At 49.2% G+C, this 16417-nt stretch overlaps 1 protein-coding gene across 2 annotated transcripts in view; it reads right to left on the minus strand.

Annotated features, from left to right (window-relative positions):
- LOC148514970 (arf-GAP with SH3 domain, ANK repeat and PH domain-containing protein 1-like) overlaps positions 1–16417 on the minus strand; it is a 232087-nt gene that overhangs the window by 15665 nt on the left and 200005 nt on the right. For both annotated transcript variants that reach the window (XM_088480677.1, XM_088480676.1), the window contains exons 18-20: positions 10385–10470; positions 10184–10299; positions 4289–4356 (exon numbers count right to left, since the gene is read on the minus strand). In XM_088480677.1, the coding sequence (XP_088336803.1) occupies positions 4289–4356; positions 10184–10299; positions 10385–10470 (270 nt within the window). The remainder of the gene's footprint in view (positions 1–4288; positions 4357–10183; positions 10300–10384; positions 10471–16417) is intronic.

The following is a 16417-nucleotide window of genomic DNA, read 5'->3' on the forward strand; positions in this document are numbered from 1 at the left end:
CTGCCCTGGTAGAGTGCACTGACACCCGCTCTGAAGCTGGCTACCCCACACTGGAGTAAGCCTGGAGGATAACAGAGTGGATCCACCAACAAAAGGAGGCTGAACCCGCAAAACTCCCTGAAAAACCGTACAAAACATCTGGAAGGAGAGTCAACCTGCGCTGAAAGTAAAGAGAACTCAGACGGAGACCTGCTTCCACACCATCCTGAAGGAAAGCAAGGAATCGGGAAAGATGATAAAGAAAAGTATGGAACCCTTGCCTTTCGGTCCTCCACACTCTGTGGTAGTTACTAGCAGAAACCGGTTTCCTGGCTATAGCCTTCACGATAAATGCTTCAATAACCACACCACTAAAGCCAGCCAAGGAAGGTCCTAGAAACGGACCTTGTTGCCACAGATCTGGATGCAAGGGAAGGTGCCAACCTAGACCCATGGCCAGTTTGATAGTGTCAGCATACCAGGACCTCCGGGCCCAATCTGGAGTCAACAGAATTACTGGATCCCCTGAGACCGGACTTATTTGACAATGCAAGGCAACATTGGCAAAACATACCTCAGGCTGAATGTCCACAGAACAGTCATTGTGTCCACTGCAAAAGTGCTCAGATCCCTGGTCTGGGCACAAAACTGAGGAACACTGCAGTTGTAGCGTAAGGCCCTGAGGTCCACCACTGCAGACCCCACCACCGAACCAATTGGATGAAGACTTCTGGGTGAAGAGACCAATTCACTGGCAGGATTGCATTTCTGCTGAGAAAGTCCTCCTCCCAATTGTCCACCCTTGGTATGAACACAGCTGATTTTGCTGAATGCCTCTGCCCAAGACAATATTCGAGCAGCTTCCTCCATCGCTCTGAAACCTCTGGTGCCCCCCTGGTGGTTGACATATGCCACCACTGTCATAGTCCTACTAGATCCGGATCGGGCAGCTAGTAAGCATTAACTGTGATCCTGTCAGTGGATCTACCTCACTGTGCCAAGCTTCGGGCAGGAAATAGCATACTGCGAGAAGCTTGCCGTCTGGCCACTGCCCCGAAATAAAGGATGAAAAGGACGGAACCGTGGACCTTTAGGCTTAGACATGGGAGGGAAGTACTTTTACCGCCTGTGGCCGAAGCAATCACTTTGTCAAACTCTGGCCCAAAGAGAATGCCACCAAAGGCAGGGAAGTGATAGATAGTCGTCACCGAGACCCTGGAAGCCACCTGTGTCATATCCTGCACCGCCTCTTAGTTGTTCTATTATATCTAGCAGATCCTCCATAGAAGAATCGGTCTGAAGTCCAGCGAGAAGCTGATCTGACAAATGCTTCATGGCTCTAGCCATCCACGCTCTAGCCAGCAGGGGTCAAATGAACACCCCTGTGCCCATAAAAATAAAGCAGAGGCAGCTTTATGTCTAAAGGGTCCCTAAAGGACGCCAATCCACAGACTGGAAGAGTGGTGGTCTTGGCCAAGCATATCACCAGAGCATACACCTTAGGAAACTGCTCCCCCTTCAGCACGTGGTCCATAGCCAGTGGATAGAAAGAAGCAAACTTTTGGGATACAGTGAATATTTTATTCTGAGCTTTCCCAGTTAAGAGATCTGAAGAGGACACAAAATGTAACCGTTCTCTTTTTGTTACGCTTAAAAGGGCCTGCCATCTCGGCTGGAGAATTCACATCCAAGCAGTCTAAAAACTGACAGACCGCCATAATTAGATCCTCAATTCCTTGACCAGAGTTCCAAACTATCCCGAGAGGCTCACACTCCTCTTCCTCCAACTCCTCCAAAGGAATCCGTGGGGGGGGAATGATGAAGTCCCTGTACCACGGTTTCTCAAAGAATCTCTCCAAATACGAGAAGAGATTTGCAAACCTAAAACCTGTACACTCCTTGGAAAGAACCAAAGCAGGCTCCCCAACAGGAGCAGGGAGAGATCCCACTACCCCTTAGAAGTCCTGTACATGCGCCGGCATGGCAGGTGCAAGAGGCCCTTAGCTTGTCCCTGCCACTGGTGAGCCACCAACTTAACCAGTTCATCAACAGACCTGCCCAAAGCCTGAGCCCACACGCTAGCTCTGCCATTACAGGTATTGCTCTTCCCGGAAATGAGACATCACCACGTGACAGCCTACAAGTCTAACTGTCCACAAGGCAATTTGACTTTACTTTAGCCTTAATGGACTTAGACTTGTCTGCCATATTAAAGACAGTAAATAATCAGGAAGGTAGCTAGATTGAACATTGTACAGATAGTTTACACATAGGAAATCTAGCAAACATCAATTCAACACACAGCGGTAAACAGATTACAGTGGTGTAATAAACATACTAGGATCTAGCAAAACAGCCAAGCAAAAACACAGCTGGAACACAGATAACACTGTAAAACAAATTAAACAAATAAGGCACAAAGACACTGGTGTACTTAGCCTTCCAGAGAGTGGCCAAGAGACAGGAGATACAGAGGAAAGGAGCTAGGGATCCGGAGCAGTGTCCCAGAAGCAGGTTGCAACAGGAACATAGAGGAATGGCGTCCTCCTTACTGGAAAGCTGATCAGCAAGCTAGACTGCTCCACTGCAGGGGGGAGGCTGGCACACAGTTCCTCCCCGCCTATCTTCCTACAGCCATTCACAAACTTCCCCTCTAGGGAACTGCATGGTACACCCCGTTACCAGGCATCCTAACACCGTGCTCTTCCTTATGAGAGAAAAACCAAGCAAGATGGCGGCGCCATTGCTGATTGGCGCGGCCATCGCTACCCTCTAAAATGGTAACCGCGCCGGCCGCGGTTCCAGGAGATCTCTGGAATGGAGACCTGAGCAGGAGAAATCAGGGGTGCAGCACACATCGCAGCCTGCCTAGGAACAGAAAAAAAGTTTAGAAAGAAAACATAAAACTCATCTAAATGTACAGGGCTGCACATAGCTTTAGGAAAAACATCTTAGCTTCCATGGACACTTATAATACACTGAAGACCAAGGGTTGCAGAAGGGTGGAGCTCTTAAAGTTATACAAGTCTAATAAATGCCAGCTCCTACAGTTCCTTCCAGCAACCCATGGTCCAGGGTCCCCCAAATCGTAAGAAAGAGAAATATCATATTTCTGCAAATGCTGTACACATCTTGATATGTGTTTGCCTCCGCATCAGCAGTATATGTGCTTGGTTTACAACCAGTCATCATTATTATCATCACACTGCATTAGCAAATGTTCTGCAGCAGATGCAAAAGAGATGCCCCCTAACAGTTGTAGACGTGTGTTTATGCAGGTATGACACATTTCTGTAAGCACACCTATACTATACTCTGCCTATTTTATCATGCCCTTTCTATCCCCATCCCACCTACAGTACCTAGCACAGGTGGGCATAAGTGACACCATCAGGCAAGTCTGCATAGACAAGCACCCACTTACTGGGCATGCCAGTGACGTGTGGTGAGGTCAACATGGAGATGGTTCTGAGTGCTGGGAGCCTGTCTCACCCCCTACTCACTGTAACTCTTCCCCTACTGCACTAAGCTTCAGTGTCCTTTGATTCTCCTACCTGCATCAATGTGTCTTCTCTTGCTGCTGCTGGCTGAGCTCCGATCTCTAAACACTACAGTGCACTTCCTGGTCACATGACACATCCAAAGTGCCCATCAGTGCTCAAGTCACGCCTCCAATACTCAGAGGCATGCCTCTATTAGCTCTCTTTCTGTACAAGCAGTGTCTGACTATACAGAAGCGAAGCTAAGCTGTTGCTGCCTCATCTCTCGTCTCCCTGCAGTCCCAGGGAGCTCCACAAAGCTGGTGAGCGCTAACTATAAAAATTATTACAATAAAAAAAAGAAGAAGTTTAAGTTATAAATATCTACTTTGTATTATTCTAATAATTTTTATATGAAATCTCAGGTGTATGACAGGGGAGGCCCTACCTATCCTGCCTACCCGTACGGCACGTCCCTGGGGTATGCGGAGAGTTCACTCAGGACACCGTACAACTGTTTTACGTCCAACTCTGCATCAGGTCCTGTACTAGTATGTATGTACTCCATTAGTAGAATCTGCCAAACTGTTTCACAAGATTCAATTTAAAGAGCTCTGTAACTGTATATACAGTAGTAATGAGAGTCCAACACACCCACAATATAAATATACTTAGTAATAGCACTTACTAAGCTTTTAATATGCTTTTTCCCAAGCAAAAAAAACCAAAAAGCAAGCAATAAAATGTCACTGCATATATTCACTAAATAAACACAATCACTACAAGGTTAAGTAACTAAACAATGGGTGTGTACATGTATGTTCTCTTACCAGATCTTCACAAAGAGAATGCTTGAGTCGTTTTGCGATATCCAGCGCAGTTTCCCCAGATTCATTTTCTGCAATGGAGAGTGTGTTAGAGTTAAGAGTTTATATTTTAAGGCCCAGGTGCCATTTCTAGCACTACATGAGTACTTGCCCCGGCTCCCATTTGCAGGGCAGTGTGATCTGCACAGCAGCCTCACTCTCTGGAATGTTATTTATTTAACTCAAGAAAAATAGGCTTTGCAAAGTTAAGACAAAGCCTTTTGTTTAAATCCACAGTAACAAAGTGCATGCACATAACCTGGGCCGGCTCCAGGGGTAGCCGCGCCTTGTGCCGGCTTGGTGTAAAGCGCCTTTAGTCGCCCTCTCCCAGCACTGAATGGATGCCGCGCGCAGCTACTCCGGGGTCTAACCTCCCTATATGGCCACCTGCGGGACACTTCGGCCCAAGGGTGGAATCAGGATGTTGGGAGGAGGCGCGCCCTCTATGGGGTGGCCCCCTGTTCGACCGCACTGGTCGAACACCCCAAAAGCCGGCCCTACACATAACTATGCATACCTCATTTATACATAGAAATGTAATCAAAAGTTAATGTAGAGTTCCCTCTATGCAAACTACGTACCAGTAGAACGATCCTAGAAGTGTAAGAATGCCAAGTCAACCTTTAAAATAATGCTCTATTCATTATTTATATATGAGTACCTATAAAGGCAGCAACCGCAACTCAGTGTGCCTCAGCCCCCTGCCAATTGTCTGGCTGCATTTTTCTCAATATTGGTTAAGGTGACAAATGGGCTAGCTTTACTGTACTGTATGTGACAGGTCTCATTTAACTGAATTCTATGGGTGGGGATGACGATATTAAAGCTGGTGTTTACTAGTACAATTTATTATATGAAGGCAAGTGTATGGTTGGTTGCAATGTGTTGCAGCAGGGTCAAAACAGTGCATTGTCAGGCCAACAAAAATAACTTAGGTAGGAGCCCAGTTATATTGCTGTAGCCTCTTGGGTCCTCTACTCTGAAAAGAACATAGAAGGCGCCTTTTCTGAGAATACATCTAAGGTGCACATGGCACTCTTGTAGTCAGGATACCGGCGGCTGACAAAATCCCTACACTAAAAGCCTGACATGGGACTAAAGATAGGCATCGAAATCCTGGCGCCTATCATTAGCCCCACGCTGAAATCCATACACCCGGCATACCGAACGAAGGTAAGCTGGGGGTCATAGGTTGTAGCCACTGGGGGGAGGGGGCTCGGAGGGTTAGCTTTAGGAACCCCCAGGGGGACTTGGGGCTAGGCACCCCCCCGGGAGGGTTAGGCTTGGTGAAGGGGGACTTAGGGTTAGGCACCCCGGAAGGGTTAGGATTAGGGTGTGGGAAGGGGGGGGTTAGGTTTAGGCACCAACAGGGGGAGGTTAGGGTTGTGTACATGTTTGCGCACTTTCGCGGTCGCTAGGTTTGATGTGCTGCACATCAAATGTAGCGATATTGCTAGCGACCAGTGCATTGTTAATGAATGATGTAACGGTGATTGTTACGACGTTCATTAAAGTCGTCCAGTGTGGATGCACAATCACTGTTGACGGGCATTTGTTCCGATGTTGGTTGAATGCCTGTCGCTCCAGTGTGTACCCAGCTTTAGACTGAAGGCTATTTTAAAATTGAATTATTTTTATGTTCATTTTTTCTTTTATTTATATTTGCATTCTTCACCTTACGTGATTAGATTAATTTGTTTGGTGTATATTGACCATACCATATAGTACTGTACAATAAATACACATTTTTGAAAAATCAATTTTATGGTATTTGTATTTATTCTTGGTTCATAACTCATTTGATTACAAGAAGCTGACGGATTTCGGGTTTTATAAATAAATATCCAAGGCTCTGATTTCATCCCATCTAATGAATATGTAGCACCTTACACTGGGTGCATTGATCTGCACAATGGAGGCTTGTTATTTTTCTTCCCTGGCATCTGGCAATGTAACGCAACCCAACCACATTCCAGACGATATCTAAGTTGCTTTTGCAACCACCGTAGGACCATGGCGAATATTGTGTCCAACGCTTATAACCAGTGGCGGCTCCAGGGGTGGGGTTGCAGTGTGGAAGGCTGTGCTGGGATCACGTGTTTGATCCCAGCATCAGCAGAGGTGCAGGGGCAGGCAGAGGGGATGTGTCCTCTGCGGGACACATCCGTTGCTGGCGCTGGGACAGTAACGTCCCTAGCGTCGGTGCAGACACCGCGGGCACCTGGTGAAGGGACCGCCTGGTCCCTTTCATCAGTGCCGGCGGTACTGTGGCTCCGGGAGAAGCTTGGCTCCGGGCGCAAGCTCAGCGGAGCTTGGCGCCCGGTAGCCAAGAAGCGGCGGGTAGCCGGCACTGGGACAGAGTACCTGCTCCCAGCACCGGTCAAGCGTTGGGCGCGGCATTCCTTGCGGCGGGTGTTTGGCTCTGGCCGTGAGCCAAACCTGGCTCGCGGGCCAGCAGCCAATCAGAGGCGGACGCGACGAGCCAATCGCGGCTCGCCGTGTCATAGCCCCGCCCACTCGCGCCGTCTTGTATTAGAGCGGGAAAAGTTAGTTCGGCGGCGGAGAGGGAGGAGAGAAGACCTCCCGAAGAGCAGAAGATCGGCGTGTCAACAGGGGCGGCGGCCGCGGAAGAGGCCAGAAGACGCCGCTGTCAAGAGAGAAGACAGGCGGCGCCAGCTGGAAGAAGAGGCGGCGCCGCTGGCCAAGACGGGCCAGCGGCCGAAGAATGCGGCTGAGGACCGGAGAGCCTCTTCCAACGTAGCAGGTAGGCCCACCATATACCCCCCTCCCTAGACCGCCAGGGTTGTCGGGCGCTAGGCCCATGGAGCATTGTCGGGCATTAGGCCCGTGGGCAATTAGTCGGGCACAAGGCCCGGGGCACAGTAGCGGGCATTAGGCCCCATAAAAGGATTCCCCCTTAAGTAGGTGTAAGTGGCCTGGGTACTAGGCCCAGGTCACTATTCAATAAAGTAGGCGGCACCAGGCCCGTGGCCATAAACCAGGCATAGGCCTGCACCCATACAGGAGGGCACTAGCCCCTATATATGAGCCCCACAGGGGCAAATAGGCCTGAGCCCCATAAAAAGTGGTCTGGGCATTAGGCCCAGGCCACTACTAGAGCCCACCGTTAGGCAGGCCCCTAGGCCTGTGCTGCAAAATAGAGACGGGACTCTGGGCAGTAGGCCCAAGTCCCTTGAGTACCCTGCAGTAGGCAGGCATAAGCCCTGAGCCGCTGGTAAGACCCTGGGCGTTAGGCCCAGGGCCCTGAGCCCATTAGGTACCCCGCAGAGATAGATGATCAGGGGTGTGAGCAGTGGTGGAGAGCTGTACGGCTCCCACCAATAAGGTAGAGTTTCTCCAGTCACTGGGAAGAGGACCTGGCCAGCTCTGGATAGGTAGGTAGCAGACATTTAAAGAGACAGTACCGTGTTTTGCTCTTGTATATTTGGTCTGTGATTGGTGTTCCGTGCAGGGCAAAAGTTTAGTTGTTGTTATATCTGTCGCACTACACACACCGTAGGTTGAGGGTGATGCCGTTTTAGTGTGTGTAGTTGCTTGACATAGGTTTAGGCCCTGCACGACTGTGTTGTGTATCTCCTTACAGGGACCTGTAGGCGAGTGAGCGGACGAAGAGCAAGAGTGGACACGGTGAGGAATATCTGTGTGTACTGTCTCTCCCTGTTTGTTTGTCACTATCTATCTCTCCTTCCTTCTGGGCGGACGGTGAACCTTGCAACCCGGTGCAAGGACGGATCTTCACCTGGTGCGTGAGTACCGATAGGTGAAAATTTGGGATCTGAGGCCAAAAGTGCCAATGATGATCTTCACTTAAAACCTGAATTTATCCCCCGGTTTGGTAGGGCGCGTCGGTAGACGTGAGGAAGGACGGTACTCACCTCGTCTCCTTCCCCTTAGGTCATCGTGTCCGTGTTCTATTTGGAAGTTCCAGGACTGTCTGCTCAACACACGGCCTGAAGGTGAGAGGGTGCGACGCAAGGTAAGGAACAGACGTACACCTGCACGGCAGCAGGCACTGCACCGCACCCACCTCTCACAGCAGCACAGTCCAAAATTCAAATAGGGGAGCCACACCAACTGCCAGTGAGTTCCAGCCATCTATGTTTGGCACTGTGTGAAATGGCAGTTGGTGTGGCTCCCCTATTTGAATTTTGAACTGTGCTGCAGCCCCACCTCTGGAGCCGCCACTGCTTATTATAACTCACTTCGAAAGGGTGAGTGCATACCTATTTCTTACTGGTATACATTACACACTATATATTGTTTTTTATTCATATATCTATGAACATTCAAGAACGCCACTACATGGTTACACTATATATAGATCTAAGAAAGTGCCAGAACCATCTCACCATTCCAAAACTATTTCTGAGGGGCAGGGGTGTATCTAGGGATCCAAGCACCCCTGGCAATGTAATGGACTGGTGCCCCCCTACCCCCACCTATGCAGTGCCCCCAGTAGTAATCCCACCTATGCAGCATTGCCTCCAGTAGTAGTCTCCCCTATACAGTGCCCCCAGTAGTAGTCCCCCCTATACAGTTCCCCCAGTAGTAGTCCCCCCTATGCTGCATTGACCCCAGTTGTAGTCCCCCTATACAGTGCCCCCAGTAGTAGTCCCCGCTATACAGTGCCCCCAGTAGTAGTCCCCCCAATACAGTGCACCCAGTAGCGACCACCCCCCTAAATTGCCCCCCGTAGTGGCCACTCCCCCTAAATTTCCCCCAGTAGTGGCCACCCCTATACAGTGCCCCCAGTAGTAGCCACCCCCCTAAATTGTCCCCAGCAGGGACCACCCCCCCTAAATTGCCCCCCGTAGTGGCCACTCCCCCTAAATTTCCCCCAGTAGTGGCCACCCCTATACAGTGCCCCCAGTAGTAGCCACCCCCCTAAATTGTCCCCAGCAGGGACCACCCCCCCTAAATTGCCCCCAGTAGAGGCAACCCCTATACAGTGCCCCCAGTAGCGGGCAACCCCCCATAAAGTGCCCCAAGTAGCGGCCACCCCCTATACAGTGCCCCCCCTGCTGTGCCAGGCTTATACTCACACAAAGAAAAAAATACAACTTACCTGATTACCGCTCCTGACGCGACCGCCGCTGTCCGCTCTGAGTCCCGGCCAGCTCTTCTCCTGCATGGGAGAGACGTCATGATGTCTCTCTCATCACCCGCTGCGGGGGGAGCCGGAAGACGGAGCTCATGAGTGAGCTCCAGCCGGCTCTCTCCGCGGACAACGCAGCAGCAAATGAGAGTCTGTCTGACTCTGATTGGCTGTCTGCTATTACAAACACACAGCCACCGCTGGCGGCTGTGTGTTTGTAAACTGTGTAGGGCAGACCGCTATCACTGCGGTCTGCCCTACACTTGTGGGGCCGGGGGACTAGTCCACCCCTTGGCTGCTGGTGGCACTGCCGGATGGCGCCCCCCCTTTAGTCGGCGCCCCTGGCGAGTGCCATCCTAGCCAATGGGTAGATACGCCCCTGCTGAGGGGCCCAGTTGAGAGGCTCCTGCTGCTCCTGGCTGCACATCTTTGTCTATCTTGATCTCGAAAGTGGACTTGGTGCCAGTCACACACACTTCCATTACACTCAGAAGAGGACTCCATTCAGATTTTTGCAGAGCATAACTGGGGGCTCATGGGGTGCCCTCCTCACCCCACTCACGGCACCCACTGTAGTTCTGTCACTGAGTTACAGCACATGTTTCACTGTACACCAGATTTATAAATTACTCCCAATGGAATTTAGTATACTGACATGTTGTGCTACCCTGGTATGCTAGAAATCAAAGAATGAAAGGTGCTAGAATGAGAAACAAGTCTTCAGAAATCCACTGGACACTCACTTATTTTTAGGTTGACTTTAGCTCTCAGGAAGAGTTTTATGCTCTCAGTTTTGTTGTACAGGCTGCAGTAATGAAGAGGGGTGTTACCTCGGGCTGTTTGCTTAACTAGATTTCCACTATAGAAAACAAAATACATCTGTTTAGGATAAGTAAATGACTTGTCAAATCAACATGACTTTAGCAATGCAGACCAGTGCTTACCTGTTGTGCACCAAAAAGTCTACGATATGAAGTGAAGTCCGGTCTGACAATAAAACTGCCAAGTGCAGAATGGTCTCACCAGCCTCCTAAATAAATTATATTTTTAGTTAGCATCAGTAGTGAGAGCTATGAGGCTTTTAAACCATTATTTAACATAATGCATCAGTAATCTTGGTAAAGAAAAAAATAATCAAGAATATTAAGGAGCACAAAACAGGGGATTATAGCTCATTCGAACATATGACAGATAATTATTATTATTATTATCATTTATTTATATGGCGCCACAAGTGTTCCGCAGCGCCTTACAAAGTACAAAAACAAATTGTATACAAGTGACTTACAGAACAATACAATACAGGACATGGATAATATATATTGCTACATTAGCGACCATATCACCCAGATAAGCAACAGAGCATAAGCAACCAAGTGTTATGTGCCCTAGTGGTGAGTAAGAAGTAAATGACACTATAGTAAGGAGAAGCACAAGAGGGTAGATGGCCCTGCTCGTGAGAGCTTACATTCTAAAAAGGTGGGGGAAGACAAACTGGGTTGACACAGATGGGGATGAAGGAGCATGTAGCAAGGAGTTAGAATGATAGCTGGAAGGCTTTGATGAAGTAGTGGGTCTTGAGAGCCCGTTTGAAGGATTGCAAACAGGTGGAGAGTCTGATGGGGAGTGGGAGAGAGTTCCAGAGGTGGGGAGCAGTGCGGGCAAAATCTTGGAGGCGGGAGTGGGAGGAAGTAATCAGCTGGCATGAAAGGCGGCGTGCATTAGTTGAGCGAAGAGGGCGGAGAGGAGCGTGAAGGGAGATGAGATCAGAGATGTATATGGGAGAAGATTGGGTGAGGGCTTTGTGAGTGAGCGAAAGAACCTTAAATTGGGTTCTAAAAGGGAAGGGGAGCCAGTGGAGAGCTTGTAGGAGAGGGGAGGCAGATGTAGAGCGCTTGGAGAGGAAGATAAGCCGTGCAGCAGCATTAAGGATAGACTGGAGAGGAGAGAGATGGGATTTGGGGAGGCCAGATAGGAGGAGGTTACAATAGTCCAATCTGGAGATGACCAGTGAGTGTATGAGGATTTTAGTAGCATCCTGGGTGAGATAGGGTCTGATCTTAGAAATATTTTTGAGATGGAAATGACAGGACTGTGAAAGGTTCTGGATATGTGGTTTGAAGGAGAGGGATGAGTCCAGGGTAACTCCAAGACAGCGCACCTTGGGACTAGATGAGATAGTTATTCCATCAATTGATAAAGAAATAGTGGGAAGTGAGGTGATGTGGGAGGGTGGGAAGATGATCAGCTCTGTCTTAGACATATTAAGTTTAAGAAACTGCTGGGACATTCAAGAAGAGACAGCAGAGAGACAGTTGGAGATACGAGTCAGAAGAGAGGGGGAGAGATCAGGGGAGGAAAGGTAGATTTGAGTATCATCAGCATAGAGATGATAATGGAGGTCAAAAGAGCTGATGAGTTCACCTAGAGAGGAAGTATAGAGGGAGAATAGGAGAGGACCAAGAACAGAACCTTGGGGAACACCTACTGTAAGAGGCTGTGGGGGGGAAGAGGAGTCGTGAGAGGAAACTGAGAAAGATCGGTCAGAGAGGTAGGATGACAGCCAGGAGAGGGCAGTTTCACGTAGACCAAGGGAGTGAAGGATATTCAGCAGGAGAGGGTGGTCCACAGTGTCAAAAGCAGCAGAGAGATCAAGGAGAATGAGAAGAGAGTAGTGGCCTTGGGATTTGGCAGCAAGGAGGTCATTGCTGACTTTTGTGAGGGCAGTTTCAGTGGAGTGGAGAGAACGGAAGCCAGACTGAAAAGGGTCAAGGAGGGAGTGGGAGGAAAGAAAAGTGGTAAGGCGGTTGTAGACAATCCGCTCAAGGAGTTTGGAGGCAAAAGGGAGGAGAGAGATGGGTCGGTAGTTAGAAAGAAGATGTCAAGTGACAATGTCTAAACATAGTGGAGAATATATCACCATGGTAAATGAGGGACTGCATTTACATTCAAGTACAGAGCATAAAACATAATTATAATATGAAAAACATGTATAGGCCTATTTTCTGTACTTATGACTACCATAGACCATCTGCTAAACTAGTTTAATATGACAGTACACCACTTTGGGAATACAGTATGTAAATATCAACATTCAATGCTTGTTGACCATTAAAGAGACATTTGTCTGATCCCATAGCACCTTAGGCAAATACTTTTGTGATACATCCCGCTCCTGCTCGCATGCATCCACAGGATCCCTCTCTGGAAGATTTTTGCGAGAAGAAGCCCACAGGTGTTCTGCATATGGACACATAACGTGCTCCGGGCCTGCAGCAAATATCTCAGATATCTGTTGTGTGTCTTTCTAATACATAATGGGAATCTTTATGTATTGCGGAAAACCTCAGAAAACTGCAGTTTTTGGAAGTTTTAACACATTTTATACTTTGATACATCCCACCCTATATCTTTAAAAGTTTATTCTAATGTCTAAAAATGTATACCTAGAATATTCTGAGTCCCACAACAAACTTAATGGGGGTTCCTAAAGTTTCTAAGCAGGAACGGAGCCAATAGAGGAACTCCTACTACTGACTGCCTCTCTGCACTTCACTTTCTGCTTAGACAGAAAAGGAACAACACATGGCATTCTGGGGCTGCCATTGCCATGAGGGGTCATCGGTCACACAGCAGAGAGCTCATTACATTTCCCCACTTACCACAGGTGCTGCAGAGTGAAGTAAAGCCTCTGAGCAACAAGTACCTCCTAAAATATGTACATTTACACCAAAGGGGCACTTCTGGGGCCTGCATAAGGGGGACCACTACTGGGATACTGTATAAGGGGCACTAATGGGGGCCTGCATAGGGGAACCACTACTGGGGGCATTGCATACTGGGGGTACTGTACAGGGGCTGGCTGGCAACTTTCAGCCTGGGGGGCAAACCAGAGCAAGTGGCCCTGCTTTTCTACCGGTAAGTGCAATTTTAAAAACGGGCATAACAGTAATGTTGGGGTGTGCACCACAGTAAACTACTACATGCCTGATTTTTGAACCTATATGGTACACATCATAATTACCTTTATTTACTTCAATGACATTGAATATATTACACTATAAGGTGCTTGTTTTTCACCTTCTGACAAAAATAAATAAATAAAAATATATATATATATATATATACACACATTGCTTGAAGTGTGCGGGTATGAAATGGTATGTCATGCCGTCACTTCACTTCGGCAACCGTCCGGCACTGGGACTGTCCCAGTGCCGGTCAACAAGCAGCTGCTCTCTGCTTGTTTACATTTATCTCCAACAACGAATCAATCATGGCTCGTGGAGCAGCAGCCAATCAGGGCTGGGACTATCACTGTCTCAGCGCTGGTCACCAAGCAGCTGCATGTTTAAATTTGGCTCCGGCCACGAGCCAATCACGGTTAACAGACCGGCAGCCAATCAGGAGCGGCCACGTGGCCGCTTACTTGGCTGACAGTCCTCGAGCTGTCATTTGCTCACAGCCGGCGCTGAATTCAAAATGCCAGTACCACCAAGGAGAAAGATTGGGGAAGGCCCCAGGGAAGGGAGCGCATCGACCGCGTTCACCAGAGCAGAGCAGGGTGAGGTGGGCAGTGTGCTGTGGTGTGAAGTATGCTATGAGCTATGGTGTGTGGTGTGCTTGTGACTGTGAAGGAATGTGTGCAGTGTTTAAGAGGATGTGGGGGTATGGAAATATCAGGGGGCTCAGGATTTGGGCCCCCCTGATATTTCCATACCCCCACTTCAAAATGTCTACTTCGACCACGCAGATTATAAATATATATATACACACACACAATCGCACACACTCACTCAACACACACAGTCACACTTAGCACACAGTCACACTTAGTCAGCACACACATACAGTCACACTTAGGACCTCATTCAGAGTCGCTCGCAAAATGCGAGCGCTCGTTCTGAATGAGGGCGGCCGCATTTTTTTTTTTTGACGGCTTCTTGGCCGCTCGCTAAGCTGTGGGTTACCACCCACAGCTTTAGCGAGTGACCAGGAGATGGTCGCGATGGTCGAGATCGTCGTGGCTTGCGACGAGACCCTTGAGGTAGGGTCTCGTCTGCCGCAAGCCCCAGAGAGCTTTAACAGAGCCGGAAACTCTCCACTGACATCACTCATGATGTCAGTGGGGTCGCCCCCAAACGGCAGGCGTTCGCATGGGAACGCCTCCGTTTGGCCAGCCACCCCCACGGCCCGCCTACCATACGGGGCGAGCTGTCGATCACCATCGACAGCTGCCCCGTTTGTAGCAAGCCCCGGAGCGAGAGAATTTCTCTCTCGCTCCGGGGCTTGCGCACGTGCAGTGCGGCCGCTGTGTGTGCGCAGGGCACAACATCGACCCGCTTGCGAGCGCTCAAGCACTTGCAAGCAGGTCTGAATGAGACCCTTAGTCAGCACACATACAGTCACACTTAGTCAACACACACAGTCACATCAGCACACAGTCACACACACATACAGTCACACTTAGTCAACACACACAGTCACATCAGCACACAGTCACACACACATACAGTCACACTTAGTCAACACACACATACACACACAGTCACACTTAGTCACACTTAGTCAACACACACATACACACACAGTCACACTTAGGACCTCATTCAGAGCCGCTTACAAAATGCGAGCACTCGCTCTGAATGGGCGGCCGCATTTTTTTTTCGACGGCGTCCTGGCTGCTCGCTAAGCTGTGGGTTGCCACCCACAGCTTTAGCGAGTGACCAGGAGATGGTCGCGATGGTCGAGACCATCGCGACCATTGGGGCTTGCGACGAGACCCTTGAGGTAGGGTCTCATCTGCTGCAAGCCCCAGAGAGCTTTCGGCTCTAACACGAGTGATGTCAGTGGGGCCGCCCCCAAACGGCAGGCGTTCGCATGGGAACGCCTCCGTTTGGCCAGCCGACCCCGGCCCGCCTACCAAACGGGGCGAGCTGTCGATCACCTTCGACAGCCGCCCCGTTTGTAGCGAGCCCCGGAGAGAGAGAACCTCTCTCTCGCTGCAGGGCTTGCGCACGCGCAATGCGGCCGCTGCACGTGGACAGGGCACAACAATGACCCGCTTACGAGCCGGTCTGAATGAGACCCTTAGTCAGCACACGTACACACACAGTCACACTTAGCACACACACACAGTCACACTTAGTCAGCACACACATACAGTCACACTTAACGTGCATACACACGGTCAGATTTTTCTTCAGATCTGAACGATAATGATTTAAAAAATCGTTCAGTCGTTCATATCTGAAGGAAAATCTGACATATCTGTCAGATCTGTCAGATGAACGATTTGAACGATGCGCGTTCCCGATGGTCACATAACGATATCTGACATCTGATGTGTTTGCAGTAAGACTTGGACGATTTCCATTCATTTTAATGCAGTCAAAAATCGTTCAAGTCGTTGGTAAAATCGTTCAGATCGTTCATCTGACAGATCTGACAAATCTGACCGTGTGTATGCCCCATTAGTCAGCACATATACAGTCACACTTAGAACGCACACAGTCACACTTAGTCAGCACACACACACAGTCACACTTAGTCAGCACACACACATGCAGTCACACTTAGTCAGCACACACATATTTTAAATAACAAAACAACACAACGTTTATGCCACTGTGACACCCTTCACTTACCTGGTATGGGTGTAGAAGACAGGAAGCAGGCACTCCTCATCTCTGCCCTTTCTCCTCCATGGGTGTGATAAAACATTTATTTTATCATTCTTATTCAGCTCCTCTTTAGGCTCTTCCCACTCCCCCGATAGGCCACGCTCCCTTTTTCATTCTCCAGCCTCTTGGAATTGTGGGTAGGGAAACCTGGCTCCCCATTGGTCGACAGCGGCCATCTTTTTGTAGCCTGACATGGTGGCAGCCATTTTGTGTTAGCCCCTGTTACTTGAATCTGCTCTCTCTCTCTGGGCAGCAGCAGGGGAGCCGTAGCATCGCATACTCTACCTCTGCCTC

The sequence above is a fragment of the Taudactylus pleione genome, unplaced genomic scaffold (genome assembly GCF_031769625.1).
Source record: "Taudactylus pleione unplaced genomic scaffold, aTauple2 ptg000256l, whole genome shotgun sequence".
Taxonomy (NCBI): domain Eukaryota; kingdom Metazoa; phylum Chordata; class Amphibia; order Anura; family Myobatrachidae; genus Taudactylus; species Taudactylus pleione.